The sequence below is a fragment of the Copadichromis virginalis genome, linkage group LG1 (assembly GCF_057382275.1).
Source record: "Copadichromis virginalis isolate Kocher_CV1m ecotype Utaka linkage group LG1, C_Virginalis_male_GT1.1, whole genome shotgun sequence".
NCBI lineage: Eukaryota > Metazoa > Chordata > Actinopteri > Cichliformes > Cichlidae > Copadichromis > Copadichromis virginalis.
Window position 1 is genome coordinate 40,954,218 of NC_140618.1, and position 27,735 is coordinate 40,981,952.

Consider the following 27,735-nt stretch of genomic DNA (forward strand, 5'->3'; position numbering starts at 1 on the left):
ATGACGCGATATCTCAGTAACTGATTCCGGTGCTTTGTTTGTACTTTGGGGAAATTAATTGTGCAAAATTACAATTTTGATGCTTTGAATCAGGCAGGGACAAAAGTCACACCACCCTAAGCCAATGGAAGATAGTTGCTCCGCGATGCGGCCGCTGCGCAGCTCGTCTCATTCATTCTGGCTAACGCTAGCTTTGTAGCGGTGGTCCACACTAACCTGACCAGGGTTTGCGTTTCTAGCCTTCGTTAGGTACTTTTAGCCGCTGGACCTGACTTGTATTGTTAAGATCCAGCGTGACTTCAGTTTTGTGTTTCCCGTCAGCTATTTAATCAGTCTCGTTTGGATTAGGTGAGCAACATTAATTGTTATTCCCAAAAATGGATTTTGAACATAAAGCGAAAGCAGTGGCCGACTGCTTGATGAGCTACAGGAAGGATGAGTCTGGATGGAAAGTCTGCAAGAAATCGGTAAATGTTTCTTACATCCTCATATGAGCTCAACACTATTTCCCTACGTTTTCCAGATACATGCTGTTCTCTGGTCTAGTGGGTTAACTGACGTGGCCCGCGTCGGTAGTTCAAAGTTCACAAACGTTAGTTTGGGATTTCTAACTTGAAAGCTTCGCTAATAACATTTTGCATCCCACTCATTCACCACAGAGATGTAAAACGTGTGTTTTACTACTGACTAGAATACATATTGGTGGTTTGTCAGTACCGGAGTCCGGACTTTCCGTACTCGTACAGGTCAGCTGTTCACACAGGTAGGTTTATAGTGTGGAAGCGTTCCTACTGCAGCTCTCCTCTGGATAAATCTGTACTGAGTCCCAATCCTCTGAACCCTTTGCACAGTACTCTGTGAATTTTATTTCTTATATCGATTCTCCTTCAGCCTCATTTATCTGAATTGCCTCGCTGTTCTCAGAGACGCAATTTAGTTTGCATTGAATTTTTGAGTCTCTAATTCACATTCTCCCGTCACAATGCTGGTTTTCACTGAAGTGAACTACCTGCATCTCTGTACAGAAGTTACAGTGCATTGTTAGATCATCCTGCAATTGCGACATGACAGTAATTTGCCTCACATAGTAAATCTGTCCCATATCTATAAAATGAGATCAATCTTATTTTCTCATATTTTTCTTTTGTCATTTAGTGGAACTTCTTTCCTCCTCCCTGCTAAGAGTTTCTGTAACTGCAGTAAAATCCCCTCCATCCATCACTGATCCCAGCTGACTTGTACTGAAGTAAAAAATAAATCCTAAGACTAAAACTACATTAAAGTGCGTTACCAATGAACACTGATTATACAGAACGTTAAGCACATTTTTATCAGTGAATGTAAATCATAATCTTCAGCTGATGGAGAAACAACTCAACAAGCAGTTTTTATTCCACCAACGTGATGTTCAGAGTTCAGCTGTGACTTTAACAAACTGTTGTTAAAAACTCTAAATATATCAGGAATTTATGCTATGACTTCCGTGATCTGAGCAATTGTTTATTATGTCTGTTGCAATGAATTATGGGACACTGTTCTCTCCCACCTTTTCATAAAGGATGGTCCAGTGTACCCTCTGCTAATGGAAGCATTGAAACTCCTTTCTTTATTATTTGGAGAATTGGAACAGCTCTTGTTAAGGCTGCCACACAGATACTTCCAGGTCACATCTCTCAGTTAGGAGCCTGCCGAATCAAAATGAATTCTGTTTTCTGGCAGGCGGTGACATTCTACTTTATTTAACAAAAATTCAAAAGAAAAAAACAGGAATACAGAGGAAGTCCAGATGTCATGGTTTCCTAGTAGCAGGCGATTCATGCACATCCATTTAAGGTTTTGTAAGTGAGTTGTTACTTCTATTTTTAGACATTTGTATAAAAGTTAAAAATTGAGGTTAAATGATCACAATTCAGGTTTGGATTTACACATCTGTCAAATTGCTTTGTATTTGTATGTGGATTGGAATTTGTGAGTCCTCAAAAGTTAGACAGAAATCACTGTACACTGTACAGTACATGACTATAGGTCAGGAGCAGGTCATCTGTTAATCGAAAGCTTGGCAGTTCGATACCTGGCTGCTCCAAGGTGCATGCCAAATATCCTTGGACAAGATGCTAACCCCAAATTCTCTGATGCACATCGATGTGTGAATGTGCGTGAATGTTAGATAGAAAGTTGTTAAATATAGAAAAAAAGAGAAAACATGCTACATAAGAACCAGTCCATTTATCATGCGTAAATCTTACATGTATGCATTTGTAACACTGAGGTAAATCTCTCTGCTAGGAGAGACCTGGCAGATTGCTAGCAGTCTCTGGTGGGTAAGTCTACTGGTAGAAATTCATCATCATCTGCAGGGTTTATTTAAGCTGATGCTAGCTGAGAGCAGAAAACGTTTAACTTAGTGATGAATTCAGATGACAAACTTCATCATTAGTTATTAAGCTGATATCAGTGTTAGCCTGCTGTTATCCAAGAAGAGTAGGATCAACATCAAAGTGTTCCACACTACCTGGTTTATCCATATTCAAATATACAGAGATTCGTTTGCATATGCCTAGTTCAGAGGATGAGCCACAGGGATATTCAACCGTAGTGTTCCCCCATCTGCAGCTACGCGCTGACTGAAGAACATTAACCTTTAGAGGTTAATGTATTTGTGGGGTTTGTAACTTGTAAATCTATGTTTTCTAATAGAGGGTTGATGAACTGGTCTGTTTATTTAGAAAATGAAACGGGAACAGAGTGGAAGCCCAGATGTCACAGTTTTCCTATGGGACTTGAACATAACATACATTTGTGGATCTCATGTATTTTAGACACATGTATGCACAAGAAGCTTTTAAAAAGAAAAATGATTCGATTTGTGCAACTCCAATTAAAAAAAGTTGCACACAGATGATCGCTGTTTATTTTAAATGTGTGCATCAAGTTTGGATGGACACATTTGTAAAATTGTTTTTTTTTGTATGTGAATTGAAGCACACATTTGTGTGTACCCAAAGGTCACACACAAATCACTGTGCACATTTGTAAATCTTACACACTTGTGTATCATATACATGTGTAACTCTTTTCATGCAAATTTCTCTGCATAGGTTTTCAACAGACCTGACACGGTCCAGTATAACCAAATGCTGTTCACAGTTATTGTTCCGTTTTCTTTGGCAGAACGATGTCATTGTGTCGTGGCGACCCTCGTCTGAGTTCCCGGGGAATCTGTGAGGAATCTGTCCTTTTTTCACTTCTTTTGCACTATTGGTTTCCTGAAGTATTAAGCACGCATCAAATATACAGATTAGTGCTTTTCTGGAGAAAACATTGCTGTGCAGGTGCAAGAATAAAAACAGACATAAGGATAATAGTGACTTCTTAAACATGTCAAAGCAGAAATGCCTCAGAAAAACGTTTGTGCTTGTTGGGGTTCCTGGAATATTGGTTTTTTGCACTTCTGTTCATCAGTAATTGTAATCATACATTTATCTGTGGAGGGTTTTATTCAACTTCTAGTTTAACTCAGATAAAAAAAATAGAGTAGTGTGTGTTCTTGACTTTAAAGTGCAGGTATCAAGGGGAATCTACCAGTTCATGGTGGAAATTCCCTTTTCAGTGCAGCTGGCCAAACGATAAGGAACCCATTTACTGGTTAAGAGACACAGATAGTGGACAGCATATACTCAGTTTCTTAAGATAAAACTAACTCCTTGTTACTGCCAGGGGCAGCACAAAAGTGACCCTCTGGGACTGATTTTTAGTTTTAGTGTTCTTATTTTCCACCAAGTTATCAGTTATGTTACTAGTTAGCTAACAGAAACCAGTGCAAGTCTGTTGACTGCAACCAGCCAACAAACCCAATGATGTCACATTCTGTTCTGCCACAAGATGGCGTTAAGTGATTCAAGTTTTTAAAGCACGTTTATTTCTTAAGTCCAGCTACATAGACAAGTTTTACATCTGTGTCTGTTTTTGAGGGCAGAGCTAGGACCTGGCGTGCACATATGTGGACATCACAGTTTGGGTTGTCTAGGCCAAAATACAAAGTTTTGCTCTGGGGCCTGATATCCACGCACGAGGACATAAAACTACCACTGTTCTTTTGAAATTTAAAGCGAATGTCCTCATATGTGGATCTCATCTTTCTCAGAAACAAATATTAAAAAAAGCCAAAACATCTAATTCTTTGTTTTTACATTCATCAGGTCCCAAAGAGAAATGAAAAACGAAATGAAAGAGTTTGGGTCTTAGGAGCTTAAATATGTGTAGAATATAAATTATTTCATTACACTGGCCTCATAATGAAAGCTTGTAAAGTTACAGCAGATCATTATTACTTATCCTAATGTCTGATGACGATATGAACCTAAAAATTGGCATATAGCTGAACTGCATTGCATAAATCAGAGTGTATTATTATGCTGAGTTCTTTTATTCGTGTAGCACAAGTGTACAACAACAGTTGTTTCAATGTTCTTTACAACATAAAGTAAAGACCCTACAAAATGATCCAATAATCCTCTTTAAGCCAGAAACTGGTTACAGTGGGAGGAAAAACTGCACTCAGGAAAGACACTGAGGGTAAAAATGGGCTGCTCTCTAATTAGATATCTTTTTTTTAAATTGATCATTTCATAGCTCCTATTTAAAGGAATCAGTTTGGAGCCATTGCAGTTTTCAGAAAAGCTAGTGAGTCCACTTTACATACTTAAATGCAGAGCTTTAATAATGCTCAGTGCATCACCTGCATGCGAATGTTTTTGCAAGTGGCATTTCTAACAGAATGTTTTGCTTCTGTTATCTGTGTGCGTAGGTCAAATTGTTTTCTTATACAACAGTGTGGTAGTCCTGCCTTCATAATCTTCTCTCCTCACTATGTGCCATTATCTGATTACACTGGCAGTTATAAGGGTGACGGGATTGTCAACGGCACTCCTGAAAAAGTGTGGGAATGTCTTAAACCGGTGCCCAATGGACTCAGAGTCAAATGGGACAACAATGTCAAAAGGTTTGAGGTTCTGGAACAAATTACAGAGGTGTGTTATTTTTTGTCTCCTTTCTGTTCAAACAATGTTTTGTGATTATTTTCATTATTATTATTTATTTAACCATAGAGTTTTCATGTACACTGGGGGAAATACTTATTTGATCCCAAGCTGAAGTTTGCACAAAAACAAATGTTTTTTTTTTTTTTTTCAATTTACAGTAGTTTTCTTTAATAACAAGAGACTGAATATCAACCAAAAATCCAGAAAAACACATCACATAAAGGTTATAAATTGATTTGCATGCCTTTGAATTTCACTGAGATAAGTATTTGATCAATCAGAATTCAGTCTCCCACAGATTAGTCATCCAACAACATACTACTGATCTCAACGTGTTGATGAAATGAGATCGATGAAAATGACACCTGTTGGTGCAAATATTTGGAAATGGAAGAAATATAAAATGACAACAAGTCTCTCTTAGTCAGGAGTCCATGCAAGATCTTGCCTCATGGGTAAATCATGAGAAAGGTGCTGGACCAGTTCACAGCTACATGGGAGAAACTTGTTAATGATTAAGACAGATTAGGGGACCATGACATCAAGAACAGCATTGTTCGCATTATGCTTTGGGACTGTTTTTCTGCTAAGGGTACAGGACAGTTTGACTGTATTGAGGGGCCAATGGACAGGTCTGTGTACCATAAAATGAGTCATCCAGAATGACGGTGATCCAAAACATACTGCAATGGCAATAAAGGAGCGACTTAACACAAAACGCACTTGGTCATAGATTGGCTCAGCCAGTCTCCAGACCCGTTTTCATATAGAAAGTCTGGAACGAGTTGAAACTTCAAATTTAGAGAGTTTCTAGAGGAGTGGGCCAAAGCCCGTCCTGAGATGCATGCAAACCTGGCAACCAGGAAGAGTTTCACTACAAAGTCGTGTTTGCTTGGATCAAATACTTTTTCCCCTCAATAACAAGCAGATCAGTTTCCAACTTTTATGTAATGTGTTGTTTCTCTGCATTTCTGAGTAACTATTCTGTCTCTCTCTTCATTAAAATGAAACCACCAGAAAAATTAGGAACTGTTCATTTCTTTGTGAATAAACTTATAAATGCAGTTGGGATCAAATCATTTTTTGCCCCACTGTAGTTTTCCCCTCACATTCTTTAAAGTTCCATCAAGTCATTCAATTTTTAATTTTATTTAAAGCTGCATCAGTTTTTTGTGTTTTGTTTTGTTTTTGCTTTCCTCAAAACTATTTGGAAATCTTATATTAACCAGCATCTATTAATAAGTAGTATGAATGAAAGCACTTCTCACATCTCTTGCCATGGTTACGTGTTTGTCTGTTAATGAAAACTGATAAATTGGACCAATTAGGAAAAGTCACTTACTTTATTTTAAAATGAAATTCTTGCCTGGTGCAGTTTTAAGTGCTTATGCGCTTCACTTGTTCCACATTTGCTCACATTACAGCCGCACTCTACAATGGGTTAAATGTATTTTTCACCTCAGAGTTCTACACACAACACCCCATAATGATGAAATGTAAAAGAAAATAAAATAAAAATGTTGGCTTGAAATTCTTGCAAGTTTATTAAAAATAGAAAAACAAAAGTAACTTAACAGTCTTTGCCGTGACAGGTACAACTGAGCTCGGGTGCATCCTGTTCCCACTGATCATTTTTTAGATCTCCACCTGTGACATGTTCAGTTAATTGGACGTGATTTGGAAACGAACACATCTATCTAAGATCCTCTGGCAGTCTATGTCAGAGCACAAACCGAGTCATAAAATCCAAGGAATTGTCTGTAGACCTTCAAGACAGGATTGTATGAAGGCACAGATCTGGAGAAGCGTACAGGAAGAAATCTGCAGCATTGAAAGTCCCAGTGAGCACAGTGATCTTCATCATCTGTACATGGAAGAACTTTGGGACCACCAGTTATCTTCCTAGAGCAATCTGATCCTTAGTCAAGGAGGTGACAGTCCACTCACTCTCCAGCATTGCTATGTGGAGAGAGAATGAAAGCCACTTGTTTGTAAAAGGCATATGGCAGCTGGAGTTTGCCAAAAGGCACCTGAAAGACTCGGATTAGAGAAACAAGATTCTCTGATACGATGAAACAAAGATTTAACTCTTTGGTCTGAATGCTAAATGTCATATCTGGAGGAAACATGGCACGCTCATCACCTGGTCAACCGTCAAGAGACAGGTGGGACTGAAAGATATTGAAGTGCTCCTGGTTTACCTCTCATTACATCTGAGAGAGGGTAAAAGTGCTTAATGTCTACAGGTGATACAGAGTTTATCTGTGTGTCAGTTTGCTATTAGTGAATCATCTTTCATTTTAGTCAAAAATGACAGAATCAAACACAGAATCCAAAGGTGTATGTGATTTTACTCATAGTTAACTGCTTCTTACAGGTTGCTCTATTCGGGGCCTACTTTTCCAGACCACTGTATCCTAATCCAGTTGGTTACCAGGTGCACGGATTTAGAGGAGAGCTACTGATAACTGGTGTGACTGAGAGGAATGCTTGAGCATAGGAACACTGGCAAATGTTCATGTTGGGTCTGTGTTTCCACAAGTCCCGCTAATTCTAGAGACTTATTCATCATGAAGAAAACAAGACAGTCGATCGATCGATTATTTGCACAAGGGAGGCCTCGTCTGTGTCCACCACGAAAGTGACCCCCAGATCTGACCACCTCCTGCTACCTTTTATTGGGAGACAGTTCACACAAAACACGTCAGAACAAAGCCACGCCCCCTTGGTTCTAAGACAAAGCATTTTATGTATATGTGTGGACTTGTGTAAGAGTGTGTGTGTGTGTGTCAGACCTCCTGCTGACCAAAGGGTCGTAAACCCAGGAAGTTTACATCAAAAGAAACAGATCTTTCAGATAGGATGTATCTACAATAAAACCTCCCCCAGCACAGAGTGGTTGGAGAGGTGGTCAGGATCAAAGCTTTGATCCTACTGCTTGAACTAAGACTGTACAAATTTAAGAAACACAATGGCAACATTCAACAATTAGACTTAACATCTCAGATGGAGCAGGGTTGGCAAACAGAGGGTTGAGTAAATTTGCAATAATTTCAAGCAAACTTTTTGACTTTGTCATTATAGGATGTTGTGTGTGGAGGTTAGGGGTAAAAAATACTTTAATTCATTTTGGAATAAGGTTGAACCATGATAAACATGATAAACACTGCGAATACTTTCTGGATGAACTGATATCAAAATGTGGATCATATTTGTTCTTTGTTAAGCTTTATTGAGTACGTCCCCTTGTCGTCCACTCTTGTGCAGGACATCTCGATCTGCCGAACAGTCACGCCCTCTGCAGCTATGGGCATCATAGCACCACGAGACTTTGTAGATGTTATTTTAATTAAGCAATACGAAGATGGCAGCATTTCTTCAAATGGTGCGTAATGACTCAATGTTTGTCTCTCACTCTTCTTGTACTTCTGTCTTTTTTTACTCTCTAAGGTTGATTGTGATGCGCACTTAAGCACCGTTTTTACTTCCATGGCTCTTTGAGATGTTATGATGATTGGGATAAATCGTGGGAGAAATAATTATCTGATCGCCTGTAAACTTGCACAGAAACGAACAGCGCTGGCTGCTTCAGCACCGTGCTGACCCAATCATGTGGTTAGAGTCAGAGCCAAGTCAGGTTAGTTTGAGGCACACAGTTTACGGTGCCACTCAACATGTCGTCCACCTCTCAGTTTTTGTAAGCTGGGTTGAAGAAACGAGTGATTGATCTTGAAGGGTTTTTTGCACCATTTTAGTTACATTTTAGCAAAGAAGCTCAGAGACGTACAGATACACAGATGGAGGCCCGAGCCTCGGCCATAACAACATATCAAAGCTTATGTGGTGATACTGTCTGAGTAGCGACACTTATGGTTATACCTATATTGTTATATACCGCAGCAGCTTTCTGCAGCGTAATGGTGGGTATAAATACAAGTGTCTGTGAAATGAGGTTTCGGCAGAGGGCAACGCGACCATTACAGCGAGTATACTGTGGCCTTTAAGGTGCCCATATACCCTCTGCAGTGGTTGCTTCGCTCGCCGCCCCACAGTCATCACACAGATGCAGTCATTTATACCCGCCGATAAGGCACAAGAAGACGCTGCAGTTTTCTCCTAAATGATAGGTATCGCCACTCAGATAATATTGCATCATACTTGCTGATAAAGTCGAGAAGAAGTCAAAACCAGAAGCCAGGACTTTGTCAAGTGGTTGCTTTTTGCAAAGTTCCTTCCACAAACTCAAATTTGTAAATGGTTGCAACATCTTCCTCTGTGTGTCAGTGTATCTCTGAAAACGGTGGTTAAAAAAACCTGCATGATCGTACACTTCTCTTCAACGCACCAGGCTGCAAAAAAATAAATAAATAAATGGTGCAAGACCGGCCGACGTGCCACAAAAATGATGTCTTGCAACGCAGGATGTGATGTGAAAATCGCCATGTGACACAAGCAACACGGTGAGCATAAAACAGCCTTAGGAGGAGCAGCCAGGAGCAGTGTGTGTGCCGTTTGGGCTGCTGCAGCCGTATACACCAGTACGCTCGTAAAGTGAGAGCAGTACGACAGCACTCTGACAGACAGCCCAAGTTCTAAAGACGACGACACTTGGTGATGTAAAGATGTATGACAAAGAAGCAGAGTGGTATACGCAAAGACAACTAACTTTATGAATCATTTTTTATTATTTTAAGCAGTGCTGTCCATGTGCAATGCACAGTTGACTTTTACCTGCACAATGCAGCACATGAACAGTCTGGGACACTTTCTCCCTGACAGTGATATCACAAATGTCGACTTTATTGTAAAAGACATGATAACAGTGGAGTTGAAAATACTGGCTGTAACTGGATGATTAAAGCAGCTGACCTACTCCCTGGCCATAAAGTCAATTCAGTTTTTGTCGTGAATCGCTGTGTGGCAGGCAGGAGATTGGACCAAATGCAGGACTCACGGACATTGAAGGAGAGAACTGAAGAAGGCAGCTTTATTTTGGCTGTAAAACTCTTCATACAGAAAACAACCTGAAAACAGGGAACTAGAAATACCAACGTAAATATATACACTAAGACACTGGAAACCAGAGCTAGAAACTACAAGGAGCACAGAAGGAAAAACAGCATATTGAGGGTACGACGCGACAACGAGCAGGCGAAGACAGAGGACTAAAATGCACAACAGAGAAATCAGGGAATGGGAGACTGGAGGGAAACACAGCTGGAAATAATCAGGCAGACGAGACTGGGACAGAAGCTGAGCACAGAACAGAACTATCAAAAAACAGGAAGCACATGACAGGGACAGCGATGGGGTTATATGGTGCTACAAGGTCATTAAGATAAGATGGGGCCTGATTATTTAAGACCTTGTATGTGAGGAGCAGGATTTTGAATTCTGGATTTAACAGGAAGCCAAAACAGGAGAAATCTGCTCTCTCTTTCTAGTCCCTGTCAGGACTCTTGCTGCAGCATTTTGGATTAGCTGAAGGCTTTTCAGGGAGTTTTTTGGACTTCCTGATAATAATGAATTACAGTCGTCCAGCCTGGAAGTAATAAATGCATGAACTAGTTTTTCAGCGTCACTCTGAGACAGGATATTTCTAACTTTAGAGATGTTGCACAAATGGAAGAAAGCAGTCTTACATATTTGTTTAATATGTGCGTTGAAGGACATGTCCTGGTCAAAAACAGACATAATAAATAAATGAATAGGACATTCGTCAGAGAAAGGTATAGAAGAAAATAACTGAGGTAAAATCACTATATTATCAGAAGCATTTGCCTGTTCTGAAGACGCCATCAGTTTCAGTGATCAGTGGAGCGTTAGGAACTACAATGCAACAAACTGATGCAAAATATGCTGGTTACTGTTCATATGCGTGAGACATGCAATAGCATTTTTATTGTGATGAGGTTAAAGTGCACGTTTACATTGTTACAATCTAATATTCTCAAAAACGTTATGAATCTTTGATTTATTCTCACATGGACCGGTATAAATAGACTCATATGGTTATGTGCTTGTATCTTTTGTGTGATATCAAAAAGCTACCAATACAATTCACCCGAGCTGCGCTCCCCAGTCTGGCTACGTGAGAGGATTCAACCATCCCTGTGGTTGCATCTGTGTCCCCGTCTCAGGGTGAGTAACTAAACAATGCATTTCATTTGTGTGTGTTTGTGTGTGTGTTAAAAGTTTCTCTCTTTTCCCCCCTTGTTTTTTCCAGAGAGCCCAACAAAACCCAGGTGCTGACTTTTTTCCAAACCGACCTAGGAGGCTACCTCCCTCGCTCTGTGGTTGACTCATTCTTCCCCTCCAGCATGGCGGAGTTCTACAGCAACCTGGCCAAGTCTGTTAAATCACTCAAGGACTTTTGACACAAAGAGTTGAATTCCTGCCTGAGGGCTGCTCACGAGTAGTTCAGATGTTCATGCCATTTTTAACAGTCTAAGTCAACAGTAACGAACAAGCTCAGATTATCAGATGATCACATGAACATAGACGTATTTGTACACGTGTTAAAAGCATGAAAAACATTCCTTTTTTATGAGAATAGTGTGGCATTAGACATTTCCTCTTCTTACTTGCGTGTATAGTAAACATGCACATTGCACGGCTCTTAGTCAACGTATGCTGATATCGTTTATTGGTTTTAACTTCATACCTCACATTTACAGCTGGTAAAAGAAGTATGAAACACATCACCGATGTTTCAAGTAAATATATTTCTAAAGTTCCTATTGACCCTTAAATTTTTACTATGTGTGTAACAACCCAGTTAATCCACACATGCAAAGAAATCAAACCATAGAGGTTCATAAAGTTATTTATAATAACAAAAAGGGGCAGAGGTTAAACACGTGAAGAAAGTCATGACTGCAACTGAAATCCATCAGTAATTAGAACGCAATCCTGCCACTCAGTGCAAATTAATATGAGCTTGTTCAGTCCCACCTGATGGCTTATAAAAAGTAACATTACCAAGGTGTCACACAAGAATCTCATGATGCTCTGCAGCAACTTTATTGTTGCAAACGATACTGATGGCACTGGTTACAGAGGAGGTTTTAAAATACTGAAGGTTCCAGTGAGCACTGTTGGGACCATAATCTGACCAAAAACCAGCCACAACCAGGTGATTCCTGCAACATTTCAGACAGAGGAGTGAAAAGAATAATCAGAGGAGTTTTCCAGCAGTGAAGGACCACTTGTAGAAAGCTACAGAAACACCTGGATCAGTAGGTACTGTTATTTCAAAGAAAAAATGAATGCACTCCACCCCCATGGCCTGTATCCATGTTCACCATGCGTAACTTCATTGCTGAATAAAAAGCATGTTGAAATACGTTTAAAGTTTGCTGAACTTTTAAACAAATGCTGGGAGAATAAAGTCTGTTCAGATGAGACCAAAACTGAACTGTTTGATGCCATAATAGAGATCATCAGAATCAGAATACTTTATTAATCCCGAAGGAAATTATGGAAAATTATCAAATTATTATCATCATCATATTATCCAAGAAACGCTATACCAACGGTGAAGTTTGGTGACAGGAACATCAAGGTGTGGGGCTGTGTTTTCAGCTTAGGGTGCTGGCATGCTTCACATAAGTAAATGAAGGATGTGTGGGGAATGTACGGAGACATTCTTGATAAGAATCTGCTGCTTAAAGACTGTTTATGGGGAAGAGTGGGCCACAACTCCCAGCAATGCATAGTTCTTCGACTTGAAGCTGCCATCACCAACAAAGGCTTCTGGATAAATTTCAGTAACCATGTTCAATACTTACACATCATTTTTTGACATCTATGGTTTGATTTCTTTGCATGTGTGGATTGGATGGGCTGTTACTGACATCTGTTAGAATTTCATGACAGTAGCACTGTTTCAAATATTTACTTAAAAAATGAGTGACATTTTCTATACTTATTTTACCTGCTTGTTCGTGTTGTACTTGAATTCCTGTGGTTTTGTTCACCTGCAAACGATGAATATCTACCTCTTTTATCAGTTATACTAAAACGATGAAGTATACATTGGAATTCGTGGGGAGCCCTTGTAAGCAAAACTTTTTTTTTTCCTTCTGGCGAACCTAAAATGCCTTTAAATTGGATATTTTTAATGCTGTTCACCTGAGCAGAAGCGTCTTCCTGTGACTTTCATGGCTGTGTTTTCTGAAGCACAGTTTCCATTCAGTGGAACTTTGGTAGACTGGTTCAGTAATGACCAAATCAATTATATTTCATTTAGGAAAACCTAAAAAGGTTTTTCTTTTTTGTTGTTGTCAATTTTATACCAATTTATAAAACTACGACTGACAGATTTGATGTAAAAAGTTTTGAAAAATAACTATTTTAAGTGGCATGAGGTAACTGCATGTGTAAGACAGAATGATAAGAATAACTGCTGTGTAACTGGCTTAAGATATCAAACTGTTACAACCCAATTCAAAAGAAAAAGGAAATTTTCGGTGACGGTGAAGTATAGGCAAGGTACGGTAAACGTCACACGTGAAACAAACATAATGATGAAATGAAAGTGAGACAGAAAATAAAAATAAGTGGTATTTATAAGATGAATATAAGAGATAAAAATCACAGATGTTAATAAACGCTGTACGCGTCGTGATATTTGGACAAAGTTTTGTTCTGATTGGCTGACCCATTATGGAGGATAGCTGAATATGGGTAAGAGCTTATTTCATCTTTTTCTGTTTTAACAAGTAAGCAAACATTCAATTGAATCTGTAGAAACTACAGTAGTCTATTTGCAGTGTTTTGGGGTTTTTTACGGGGAGGGGTTACAGTTTGTAAATCCTAAAGACAAACGTACGTTTCTGAATGGAAGTGCACTGATTTTAATCTTAATTTAATCTAATTTCATTTTCAAGACAGAGTGGGGGACTTTGCTAGCACTTAATAATAATGCATAATAGTGTCATACTAAGCATTATCAAGGTATTAGCAAGAGCTTAATTCACCTTTTACATTGCATTACACTGTATTATGCCATTTATAAATATAGCTATGTTATTATGAATATGACCATGACTATGATTATTGCTAGCAGTAATGTAGTGTCAGTGATTGCTGTACACGGTGTCCGTATACAAAACCACATACTAGGGAGGATTAATTACATATAAAAAAATAAGTACTTGCTAATAGGCTAATGCTTAATAGTGTGACACTATAAAGTGCTACTGGAGCTTCACATTAATTTATAGTGTTTTGTTTCTTCAAATTCTATTGATGGAACACATGGATTAGGAATTTTTATTTCTTCAGCATTATGACAATTTTTGCCAATTTGGATTTCCTTTCGAAGAACCATAACTGACAGCATAGACAAATAAAATCCCATTATGATCAATTACCTACAATTATCAACACTTTAATGAACCAAGTTCAAACCAACACGTGTATAATAGTCCCCACTGTATTCACTGATTTGAGAGGTTGTAATCACAGAGTTGTGGTTGTAATCAGTAAAAATAAATGAATATGAGTAAACTTTGAATGCAGCTCTCAGTATATTTGTGAAAACGTCAATCAACACATTTGTGAATATTTTTTCTGTAACTATATCATAAAAAGTTATGAAAATATTTTTCAAGTGAAAATGTCAGAATACAAGAACATTTTTTTCTGCACTTCTTATTCTTCAAGCTCTCACGTTTTCCAACACATTCAGGCTCTGTGGTGCCTCGAGGCCACCCTCGTGAAATCTGCTATTGATTGTTTTGTCAAAGACATTCACACCATTGGCCTGCTGGTGTGAATGTCAGTATCCAAGACATTTTTGTGTAGGGCTCTTCCAGTGCTCATCCTGCTTCTCCTTGAATAAAGAAGCAGATGATGGTCCCGTTGATGTGTTAGGACCTGTCCAGTTCTCTGGCTGTCTCCTGGAATTTCCTTCATAATCTTGAACAAACCTTCTGGCTATGGCACGTATTGATGTGCTTGGAGGATTTGGACTAGCTGTGCAAGGGTCCAAGTTTCACTTCACACTTACTATAGTTTCACTAACCCTAGCAAAATGCAAAACTGGTAAAAAAACAAAACAGAAACTATGAGAAGACAAAATGTCAGTGGCCTCCGCCTGTAAAACCGTTCCTATTTTGGGGGTCGTCTAATTGTTGCCCCTCCAGTGCACCTGATGTTAATTTCATCAACCCCAAACAGCTGAAACCCCCTGACAAGATCAAAATCCAAGAAGCTTAAGTGACTTCGTGCTATACTTTCATTAAAAAGGTGTTCCTTTCATTTGTTACTTATGACTGCATAATTGTTTTTCAGACATTAAAATCACCTTTACCTAAAACATGACAAATTTCACTATAACAGCCCAGCACAGGACTGCTGTGGTCAGTTGCATCGTTAACGGTGTTTCTTTTTTTGTGGCGGTTTTCTGTAGTTTTTTCAATCTCTTTCATCAAAAATCTCAAATGATTGTCAATTTCAAAGGCAGCTGTGGTAGCAAGTAGGAGTGAAAACAATCAGACATCACCTGAATCCCAGTGACTAAAGCCATTTATTGAAGATACAGGAAGTTGTTCATATGACCTGATTGGTGGCAGAGGGAGTAAAACTGCTTGTTATCACATACTTCAAATGTAGTCCAGTGTCTAATTTCAGGTTTTCATGTACTGCATATATGCTTGGACAATGGTGACACTTGTCATTCTAGATGTAACAAACACAGGCTACATAACTTTGTAGGTGTCATGGAGCAAAAAAATGTCTTCACAAATTTGCAAAGACACTAGTGATCATCTTAATCATCTCTATGACCATTAATTACCATTAATATTGTTATTTCAGGCACATGACTTAGACTGTGAGCACAGAAACTCTTTTTAATAATATTAATTTAAAAATAAAATTCAATCTAGTATATCAATTTCTGTAATTAATTGAATCTCTTAATAAGATTCAGTGTCAAGCTACTGCAGCAGTAGGCAGGCACAGGTACCTGCAGCTGTTGAGCTGCCTCCAGATTCCAAATTGGTTTTGTTTGTCGCCACATTACAAGCTTTTACTGTACAAATATCATTAAGCAAGCAAGTTAAAGCAAAACGAACCTTGCAGTGTTCAAACCCTTGCCAATTAACTGGGTTTTGTATTATTTCTCGAGATGTGCAGTTGTCCTTTAATTCTGAGAAATATTGTTTTGTGTGTTTCTTTAACCAATTTGACAGTTTTAGAGTCTTGTTTGCATATGTGGGATGTTTCCTTTTTCTCGCCACAAGATTGAAAAGCAACAGCTTGTGAAATTTCACTCTTTTCTTCTGAAATTCAAACTAAGTAGATGCAAAATTACTGCATAAAAATGAAAAAAATTGCAATGTCTTTGGTATAAAACTAAAAGAATTATTAACCTGATGAGATTTTTTAAAAAACAAAAAAGAGAAAAAGTCCAACATCTGTGTCCTTGTTTGCTGCTGAGGCTGCTGTATGCTGCTGTTTTTTTGTTTGTTGTTTTTGTTTGTTTGTCCTGGGGTATTTGTTTTTGTTTTTTTGTTTTTTACTTCAATCAGTGCCCATAAGCTGTGCCGGTCATTCTGCACCCCCCAGCCTCCTCTTGAGGACCACTGTGATGGGTCCTTCAGGCAAAGCCTTGATCATGTTCCATGCCTCAAATCGAGTCATGTCTTGCAGACTTATTCCCTGGACCTGCAACACTTCATCTCCACTCTGCAGACCACTCTGCTCTGCCGCTCCCCCTGAAATATCCAAAAGACATTTTTTTTAATAACTGTCCAAATATTACGATTACTGCTCTTTTTTTTGGAATCAAATTCGTTTTTTCCCCAAAATAAACTACGAAAGAAACACTTGTGATTACGTTTTTGTGAATACTGCCAGCTTCGTGAGCGCACCTGTAAAGATCCTGTTGATGACTAAAGGTCTGTCTCCATGGATTGAGCCTTTTCCTCCCTCCAGAGTGAAGCCAACACCACCAGCACATTTCTCCAGCTCCACACTCATTGGAGCGCCCCATTCCTCCACTGCGACAGCAAAGACACAGCGTATATGTAGCCTGCATAGTATTTATAATAAAAATGTCTATTCTGACCTGGACAAACCTACAGAGCTATGTCTGCATTTTGTCAATGTTTCTCAGTTTAAACATTTGATGTTTTCTGTGTTCTGTTGTGAATATTTGAATAAAACATATGTGCATGATATTTGCAGTCTTTGCATTCTGTTTTTATTTATTTTGCACAGACCCCCAATTCTTTGGAAGTATTGCATTTTGCTTGATGGTTGTGTGATTTCTGCTAAAATAAATTGGGGATAATAAATGTATTCCCAGTTGTCTGACTGACCAGCAGGATTTGGCTCTTCGCTCCTACAGCTTCCTTCCTCTCTTCCCTCCTCCACGACTCTCTTGCAGATGACAACGACAGCCAGCTTCAGATTCCGGGCCTGACGCAGAGCAGTGGTGGCATCAGTGTGCGTGACACCCCACAGTGTTTGTCCATTTATAGACAATATCTCATCGCCTTTCTGAATTGTGCCCTCTTGAGCTGCCAGGCCACTGAGAAACACTTTGTGGACCTAAACACAAGATAATCAGTGAGACACATAGACACAAGTAGGAAACAGCGGCAAATTCAGAGATCAGGTAGAACTAGCCTTAACACAGTTTGGGAGAAGTTGATTTCATATTTGTTTTATTGTTGTTTTGTTAGATTGGTATAAAAATGAATAAAGCCAGATTTGACCCACACACTGTGGATAACGCAAATCCTGACTAGATTGGAGTAAGTATCGGAGTACTGGTAAACAGATGAACAGATTTTGTTTACTCGATTACTTGAATATGAATACATGAATCTATTAGTAAAGAACTTCTAATGCTGAATTACAAGATAAGGAGAAGTCCCAACTCCACTTATTACCTTCACTAAGGATCAGAGAAAGTAGAGCCTGAAATGACAGCTTCACTACCTCATTACATTTTTTATTAGACTCAAAATTTAAATGAGCATTTTCAGTTCTTATGCAGCTGCTGGTAATAACTCAAACTTGTTCCTAGTGGGTGTTGGACTCTGCCAGGGTTGCACTTTGTCGCCAATTCTGTTTATAATTTTTACAGGCAGAATTTCTAGGCATAGCCACGTGATGGAAGGCTTCCACTTGGGTGGCCTCAGAGTCTCGTCTCTGCTTTTTGCAGATGGTGTGGTTCTGTTGGCTTCATCAGGTGCTTCCCTCCAGTTTACACTGGAGTGGCTCGGAGCAGAGTGTCACCACCTCCAAGTCTGAGGCCTTGGATTGGATAAGAGTGGAGTGCCCACTTTGGGTCAGTGACGAGTTGCTGCCCAAGTGAAGGAGGGTCTTGTTCACGAGTGAGGGGTGAGGGGAGCAGGAGATTGGCAGGGGGGCATCTATGGGAGTAGAGCTGCTACTTTTCCACACTGAAAGGAGGCAGTGGAGGTGGTTCAGTCTTCTGGCAAGGATACCTGCTGGGCGCCTCCTGGGTACAGTGGTTCGGCATGTCCCACCGGGAGGAGGCCCAGGGACAGACCCAGGACACTGGAGAGATTACATGTTTTTGCTGGCCTGGGAATGCCTTGGTGTTCCCCTGGACAAGCTAGAGGAGGTGGCTGGGGAGAGGGAGGTCTGGACTTCTCTGCTTAGGCTGCTGCCCACGTGATCCAGGCCCAGATAAACGGAGGAAAATGGATGGATGGTATGGCTCATTATCACCAACAGATGTGACGGATATATCTGTTGGTGAAGCCAACTGAATATGTCGCAGAATATCAGCTGAGCAATCAGTTGATGTGGGCTTGCAATTCGATGACCTGATTTGCTGTGATTGCTGTCAATCACTGTTTCATGTTTTCTTTTAAACATTATTTTCAGTGGATATTCACAGGGTTCGATTGCACATTTTTATACTGCATTTTAAACTAATGCCAACTTTTCAGTGAATACAGTTGCAATGCTTTTTATTTCACATTAGACAGAATAACATTTTGGAAAAAATAGATTAGAATTCAGTAATATAAATGTGTAGTGTGTATCTTACAGTAACAGCTTTGTTCTCCAGGTCAGACCCTCCAGCAATGGTAAAGCCAAGCCCAGCTCCCTCGTCTTTATGAAGAATCACAACATGGATGTCCACTAGTTGCTGTGGAAAGATGTAGGTTTACTTGAGCGGCCATTTTTAAGGCATTTTTTCAACAGTAATCCACACATTTTTCTATTTTCTGGATCATGTTTTTCAAATGTAATATTTTTACATGTAATAATAATAATAATAATAATAATAATGTATACTTTATTGATCCCCGTGGGGAAATTCCTCTCTGCATTTAACCCATTCACTCAGTGAAGCGGTGGGCAGCCATTGGGCGCCCGGGGAGCAGTGTGTAGGGACGTGTATATGTAATATTTATTACATAAATATTTATGTAATATTTATGCATATGAAATGTTGCACTTGCTTATTTGAATTTTGAGGGTTTTTTTTTAATATTTAGTTTCAGGAAAGTTGTTAAGATTCACTGTAGGGTATAATTTAATATTAAAATATGTATAATATAATACATTGTCAGAGGCCAATTTAAAAGGTTCAAAACAGGTTTGAAATACAACCATCCTTGTCATTTTGTTCCAAACACCAACTACAATATCCTACACAATATAGCAGAATCCAGTAAACTACGACACTGCAAAAATATTTAGAGCATGTATGATACTGTGTGGTAAAGAAAATCTCCAGTATCCCTCATCCCACACCACTCTGCATTTAATCATAATTATTATTAACCTCTGTCTCTCTTCCACAGCATGTCTTTATCCTGTCTTCCTTCTCTCACCCCAACCAATCACAGCAGATGGCCCCGCCCCTCCCTGAGCCTGATTCTGCCGGAGGTTTCTTCCTGTTAAAAGGGAGTTTTTCCTTCCCACTGTCTCCACAGTGCTTGATCATAGGGGCTCATATGATTGGTGGGTTTTTCTCTGCATGTGTTATTGTGGGGTCTGTCTTAAATACACTCAACAAAAATATAAACGCAACACCTTTGTTACTGCTCCCATTCCCCATGGGATGGACGTAGAGACCTAAAATTCATTCCAGATACACAATATAACCGTCCCTCCCAAACAGTGGTCACAAATCAGTCCAAATGTGTGGTAGTGGGCACATCTGCTATATTGAGATAATCCATCCCACCTCACAGGTGTGCCACATCAGGATGCTGATCTGACATCATGAGTAGTGCACAGGTGTACCTCAGACTGCCCACAACAAAAGGCCACCCTGGAATGTGCAGTTTTGTCTCACAGCAAAATGCCACAGATGCCACAAGCAATGAGGGAGCGTGCAATTGGCATGCTGACAGCAGGAATGTCAACCAGATCTGTCGCCCGTGCATTGAATGTTCATTTCTCAACCATAAGCCGTCTCCACAGGCGTTTCAGAGAATATGGCAGCACATCCAACCGGCCTCACAACCGCAGACCTCGTGTAACCACACCAGCCCAGGACCTCCACATCCAGCAGGTTCACCTCCAAGATCGTCTGAGACCAGCCACCCAGACAGCTGCTGGAACAATTGGTTTGCACAACCAAACAATTTCTGCACAAACTGTCAGAAACCGTCTCAGGGACGCTCAACTGCATGCCCGTCGTCCTCATCGGGGTCTTGACCTGACTCCAGCTCGTCGCCGTAACAGACTTGTGTGGGCAAATGCTCACATTCGATGGCGTCTGGCACGTTGGAGAGGTGTGCGCTTCACGGATGAATCATGGTTCACACTGTTCAGGGCAGATGGCAGCCAGTTCTTGCATGGCCAGCATACTCACCGGACATGTCACCCATTGAGCATGTTCGGGATGTGCTTGACCGGCGTATACGACAGCGTGTACCAGTTCCCACGAATATCCAACAACCTCGCACAGCCATTGAAGTGGAGTGGACCAACATTCCACAGACCACAATTGACAATCTGATAGACTCCATGCGACGATGTGTTGCACTGCATGAGGCAAATGGTGGTCACACCAGATACTGACCGGTTCTGGGTCCCCAGACCCCCAATAGAACAAAAAACTGTAAACTTCCAGGGTGGCCTTTTGTTGTGGGCAGTCTGAGGTACACCTGTGCACTACTCATGATGTCAGATCAGCATCCTGATGTGGCACACCTGTGAGGTGGGATGGATTATCTCAATATGGCAGATGTGCCCACTACCACACATTTGGACTGATTTGTGACCACTGTTTGGGAGGGATGGTTATATTGTGTATCTGGAATGAATTTTAGGTCTCTACGTCCATCCCATGGGGAATGGGAGCAGTAACAAAGGTGTTGCGTTTATATTTTTGTTGAGTGTATAAAGCGTGCTTAATATAAAGCACCTTGAGGCGACTGTTGTGGTGATTTGGCGCTGTATAAATAAAATATTTTTTTATTTATGCACACAAGTAACAAACGTATTGTTCAAGAGAAATGTTAAATCCTCAACCTATCTTTCAACATGTCTGGTGAAAATATGTGCACTTTATTGGTCTTGGACAAGGGCATTTCAAAATTGCTCAATAGTGCCACTTACAACATCTTTATCAAAGTACTACAGACATGTAGCACACAGTGAGCAATGTTTATTAGTCCTTTATTTATCCAGGTAAAATCTCATTGAGATTAAAAATCTCATTTCCAAGAGAGACCTGGCATCATGGCAGCAAATGTTAATGTTATGTAAATGTTAATGAATTTTCGTACACATGTGTAATATGGCAGGTTGGATGCAATGACCCAAACCCAACATAAAGTCCACCATTTTGAATTAAAGATAACATTTTAGTACCAATTTTATCATTTCCTGTGGTCACACATTTTCACATATCAGACCAGCCTAATATTTGGCCCAATACTTGGGTGATGTTAAATTATGATGCTTTTGAGCTTTTGTTGAAAGGCATATCCGTGGCATCATGGCAGATTTCTACCATTTGCCATGAAATTTATTTTGCAGGCATTCACTTATATATCTATTTCATTTATATTCTGCCAAATCACAACAGCAGTTGCCTCAAGATGCTTTATATTGTAAGATAAAGACCCAATACAGAGAAAACCCCAACATCAATCAAATGACCCCCTTGGAGCAAGCACTCGAGCGCACCATTTCTGAGTAAAACTTTAAAGTTAATTTTTCCTAAGTTCATTGACGAGGATGTATGCAAATGGGATCACTGGTTAGACCCTCTGTTGTTTGCAGTGCAGGAGATGTCCCCGGTCTCCACAGGATTTTGCTCCTTTCGGTTGTTGTTTAGCAGGAAGCCGTGGTGGGTTGGATTTAATTACAGAAAATTGGGAGGAAGATACTTCATTTCAGTCTTTTTTTGTGTCCATTACTAAAGTTTCATTTTGTTACTTCATGATGTATAACTGAAAATGTTAATCTCTTACAGTTTTTACAACTTGTCTCTAAAGATGTTGTGAATTAATGGAACTGTGATATACGACATGTTTGTTTTTTTACCTTCAGTGTTTCTTCATCTAAAGCCTCAACTTCCTGAATCATCTTCTGTATTTCCTGTGAATTGATAGCTGTGATGACAGAGTGCGCAGAAGCAGAAACAGAAGCAGTCTCGTTGTGAACTCCACCCTCCCCTCGATCAGTGATGCACTCCTTCAAAGTGAACAGGCTGTATTTATGGAGACAGAAAGGCATTAGATCTGACGAGTGTCAGGTACCCATGAGCGCAAGCATAGGTACAAGTATAGAACTGTGCTCTATTTAACATGTTTTTAAAAATTAACTACTCCTTCTTTGATTAAACTGGGAGTATTTGTTAACTTAAGCCAAATTCCCTGAGAACAAAAGTTAAACAACAAAGCAGTGCATTTTGCATGTCCACATGTCTCAACTGAAGTGATACCTGAAAGAGAATCCTCTGTCTGACGTGTCCAAGGCTAGATCAGACTCCTGCTGGTTAATGGAGTCCAGTGAAGAGGTGTCCTGCAGGTTTGTGGAGGAAGGATTACCTCCACAGACGGTCAAAGAGCACATCAATGCTTGTGACACCTGTAACAAAAACACACTAAATCAGACACAAATTTAAAATCATGTTATTTTTGTGGGGAAACTGTAAACATACAAAGAGAATTACATCGGAAAGTCCAACAAATATTTTGAATCTGTAGATTGTAAATCGACCTTTGCTGATTTATGTGGAAGCCTTTTTCTTTCAAAACCCCTTCTTCTGTTTAGGTTAGGGAGACAGGTAAGAGGCCTGGATTTTCTTTTGGATTCCTCGTGATAGGTAAGTTAGTTTTGTTTTATTTCTAGAGCTTTTTCTTTGTTGTTTTGGTGATGCCCACCAGACTAATAAAATATTTGGTTGTTGTAAAACTGGAAACTCTGTGGCAGCCTTGGTCCTCCCCTGGGACCAGGAAGCAGGTGCAATGTCTTCTTGTGTTGCTCTCTGGCTTTCTCTAGGCTGGGGTGTAGCAGCACACACAACAGATACACAACATACATTCACCCTGCAGGAAAACGAGTGAAGGAGACCATTACAACCAAGCTGGGTTTGTTGGGTGCAGAGGTTGAAGAAACTTCCTCCCTTTCTTTAATCACACCTGCCCTGTGTCAGATGTTCCATTGACCCACTGAGAGGAATCACTTCAGAAACATCAGGAAAACGAGCTCATCCCAGGGATCAACTAGGATCATAATCTTCACCAGGGGCTCCCTCAGAGAGAAATCTCCTTCTCTACTGTAGATGAACAAACCCAGCACTTTAGGAGCACTCTTATACTGATGTTTGCTTTCTGTGATGGTAGAGTCACTTCCCATCATCCTCAGATAAAGCGCAGAGGCTCTGGACTTTTACAGAATGGTTTTATATCCAGTCCTGTAGAAAGTGCCAGGTGGTTCGTGCCAGGGTGTTGGGCCTCGGATGGGTTCAGCTGCCTGTCGCCTGTGGTTCGTTGAGACTCTCACTCTTAGGCCGTGGGTAACCCATCTGGGGCCTCCCTTCTTTTCCTGCTGGGATGGACACACAGCCAGTATGTGTGGTCTTATGTCTTCTGTACTCCTGGGGCTATGGATGGCCCGGATCTTTCTCTGTCTGCCTCTGGCTCCTGGGGGGCGCTATAATAACTTCCCACCCCTCATTATCAAGTACACTTCGTAACAAGCAAAAATACAAAGAGACTCACTCCTACTCACAAACACCACAAAAAGATTGTTGATTTGTGTATCTGTCCATTTTCACATGTAAGCGAAGCTGGTAGAGGAACAAAATAATATTGTACTGATAAATGTCAAGGCTGAATATTCCCAAACGTGGGAATATTCAGCCTTGACTATATAAAATAAACACAATATATGTGTGAGATTACCTGATTACTGAAGGTAATTATTTTCCCCAGGCTTTCACTCTCTGGGTTGCTCACGGTGTTACTCTCTGTGGCCGGAGCAGCATTCCCAGCAGTCCTTGACAGCTTTCCTTCCTCCTCTGTCCAGTCAGAGCTATTTTGACCTTCAGTTTGATTGGATCTCATAGATGTTTCAGAACACTCAGAATCCACAAGCTCAGACTCCAGGTTGGTGGGTAAGGCTTCACTGCTGTCATGCACTGGAGCAGACTGATAATCATTTATCCCTGACTCCACATCAGTGTTGATAGTCTGAGAATACATGGAATCAGTGGTAGACTGATTAAAATGAGTTTCATCTTCAGAGGACTTTTCTGTTGTTTGTTGACAAGCTTCATTGCTGGCTGAGGCAATGGCACAGGGCGCAACAGAGGCAGGTATGTTGTCTTCCTCCTTACTAGGTGCTGGATCTCTGGACTGGATCTCTCTGGAAAATTCAGTTTTGTTCTTCACATTATCTCCATTTGAGGCAGAATAGGAAGAGCAAGGGGCTCGGGATCCCTTCTCCACTGGAGAGAGGGTTGTTGAAGGAGCCAATGGTCTTCTGTTGCTCCCCTTTTCTGGAGCTTCTGGACTGGAAAAAGTCTCAAAAGAGTGAATCCTTTGCTTGATTGATTGGTTGGTTGCAGATGATGCAGATCTGATGCCAAAGTTTCTGCTGAAGCTTGCAGCAGATGTTTGCTCTGATGGTTTTGCTTGCGTCTTCTGGTCCTGCTCATCCTTAATTTTCCTCAGACTCTGGCGAAACCAGGCAGGTTTGGGTGCCACTGGAGGCGCCTTTTTAAGTTCTGAAGGAGTTTCAGATTTATTTTCAGGAGTCATTGCGACTGTGTCATCGACCTCAAGGACATTCTCTTCGTCATTCATTGTAGCAGAAAGGCCGTGTACATTAACAGTAACTCTACTGTCTGTAAGGTGTGGGTAGTGATTCTCGCAGCTTTTCAGAGGAGGTGTTCTCGTGAACCCAGGGATCCCAAAGCTGTTCTTGGATAGGGTGACCAACACAGGCCTGTCTCTTTAGAGTTTTTCTCTTTGGCTGTGAGCAGTGAACAGCTGATGAACTACCTGTACACAAGACACAGACAAAAACAAAAGAATTTATTGTGCATTTGAAACATTTCATGTCACAAACTCAAAATCTAAATAGTTTTAACTTAAAGGTGGATGCATCTTAAAATCCACCAGCTTAAGAAAGACCTCTTGGGTTGGAATCAGAGTTAGGGTATGTCAACTTCTTTGTAAGGCATTTTTCTGTAGACACTGTAATGTCAAATTGTATAAGACTTCATTTGAATTGTTATATCTAGTTCAGGGGTGTCAAACTAATTTTACATTATGGGCTACATACACCACACTTTGCTCTCAAGTGGGCCTGACCAATCTAAAGAAGTTACATATTTAACTGCTTTTCTACATAATAAAGAAAAAGCTGCTGTGGTAAATAAAGAAATCTGTCAGCACGAATCTTTGAACTTCTTCTTTTTCTGTTTTTTAACTGTTGTAAGAAACATGAAATTTCTATAGTAGAAAGTGAAAACAGAAAGTTACAGAGGTTTTATTGGAGACATAGCTTAGGATTTGCAATTTGCTATAATTTGTGAAAGTAGATATTTTTCCCATATTGAACAGCAGGAATTAGGTTTTCTTGTCAGAGGTGGTTTTTAGGGAAAAAACAAACAAACAAAACAAAAACAGCAGCCGACAACACTGTACACAACAGCAGACCAGTGCATAATAAGCATGGGAAACTGGCCTCAACGTACACCGAGAGATAGAGCTGTGCAGGAAATGGGATTTTATTCTGGTGGAAGCAAAACTGCAAAGTAACATGAAGTGCAGTCTTGGTCTTCTTTTGCTGCTGGTTCAGTGAATTTTGGTTGGAAAGTGACAAAACTGCAAAATTACAAACAATTACAACATTTAAAAAACAAAACAAAAAAGCAGCCCCTGCACTATGTTTAATCTATAAATCTGAAATTTGACAGCCTCATATAAAAAACAGTCTCTTAGAGCCATCTCATAGAATCTCTTAGAACCCAACAGGAAGTCAGCCATGTTGAGTCTGCTGACTAATTTTGGCTACATATCTCGCCATTTCTGGACCTCGTACTTTAACAAACTCCTTGTAGGGATTTCATCAGATCAGCGTGATCTTCAGTGAACGGAATGGCTGGAAAGCAAAGCTTTTGAGGTTTTTGTGAAAGGACATTGTCATGGCAGCACACCAAATTACGATCACTTAAAACGAGTCTGCTGTAACTCAGTGACAGATTCTGCAAACTCCAGCAGACTTGACAGACATGATGAGAATCCGGATTGATATGCCATATATGACATATTTTATTGGTTTCATACATAAGAGTTTCAAAATGGCACCTTATGCATTTAGAAAGTCCTAAGGAAACACAGCATGAGCTACAAGAATGAAATTTGGTACACCTGTGTAAAATAATAAGGAGGGAAGGACACAAAAGTGCTTCCTAACAGACTTCCTTATTAAGTCTGTTGGGCCCTTGTTGGGACCATTTTTGCAGGATGTTTTACACAGTTTCAAGGCAACAGCCTCACACTGGTACAGGGAAGCCTTAGGGAGTTGGTCTTATGCTTCTTAGTTGTAGCAATCACAATAACACTTTTTTTTATTTATTTTTTTTTTTTTTAGGGTTAAGCACAATATCATACTGGGCACCATAACTAGCACAAACTCTTAAGTAATCAGCACTGTGGTGGGACAAAATGACCACATCATCAACGTACATTAAATGATTAATAAGGTTGCCCACCATATACAGACAGACACATTTGTAGGATCATAAATCCCACTTTATTCACCTCATTCTCACAAAGTCTTTTACATTTACACTCATACTCCAGAAGACGTATCAGAGAGCAACAGGGGTTAGTATCTTGGCCAAGGTTCTTTGGCATGCAGCCGGGATCAAACCAGCGACCTACTGAGCTACAGCCACCAGATAAAACCAGTTTGCAGGGAAATCTACACTGACAGGTCCTTATAAAGTCCGCTAACATGACAAACCACTTTCACCACCTTCAAAAATACCAAGGCGGTTTTCTTACCCACCTATCCACACACACAGTGAAATATAGTCACACACAGAAACACACACCTCACCCACACACACACGGTACACACAGACTATATAAGCCAAGACAGCAGAGTTCTGTTCTGTATTTCAGCATGTAAATGAAAACAAATATGGCATCTCAGACTGACCAGGAATCTCTCTCTTCATTATCTCAGGGATAAAATAAGCACACATCATTAC

General features: G+C 40.1%; 2 protein-coding genes across 5 annotated transcripts in view; one reads left to right on the forward strand and one right to left on the reverse strand.

Annotated features, from left to right (window-relative positions):
• Positions 1–17,239, forward strand: stard5 (StAR related lipid transfer domain containing 5). 4 transcript variants are annotated; one of them, XM_085463256.1, is made up of 6 exons: positions 1–467; positions 3,172–3,221; positions 4,898–5,030; positions 8,310–8,427; positions 11,090–11,183; positions 11,269–17,239. In XM_085463256.1, exons 1-6 carry the CDS (start codon positions 378–380, stop codon positions 11,417–11,419), a joined length of 636 nt encoding a protein of 211 aa, XP_085319382.1. In that variant the 5' UTR covers positions 1–377; the 3' UTR covers positions 11,420–17,239. The 4 variants fall into 4 exon arrangements, with proteins under 4 accessions (XP_085319382.1, XP_085319398.1, XP_085319388.1 ...); XM_085463262.1 differs by lacking the exon at positions 3,172–3,221 and having other exon boundaries at positions 404–467; XM_085463272.1 differs by lacking the exons at positions 3,172–3,221; positions 4,898–5,030.
• Positions 15,558–27,735, reverse strand: part of il16 (interleukin 16) — a 13,582-nt gene continuing 1,404 nt past the window's right edge. Inside the window, exons 2-8 of the mRNA XM_085463237.1 lie at positions 24,413–25,513; positions 22,948–23,093; positions 22,548–22,713; positions 19,084–19,185; positions 17,375–17,606; positions 16,925–17,053; positions 15,558–16,768 (exon numbers count right to left, since the gene is read on the reverse strand). Coding sequence (XP_085319363.1) covers positions 16,602–16,768; positions 16,925–17,053; positions 17,375–17,606; positions 19,084–19,185; positions 22,548–22,713; positions 22,948–23,093; positions 24,413–25,315 — 1,845 coding nt within the window. The 5' untranslated portion in view covers positions 25,316–25,513 and the 3' untranslated portion in view covers positions 15,558–16,601. The remainder of the gene's footprint in view (positions 16,769–16,924; positions 17,054–17,374; positions 17,607–19,083; positions 19,186–22,547; positions 22,714–22,947; positions 23,094–24,412; positions 25,514–27,735) is intronic.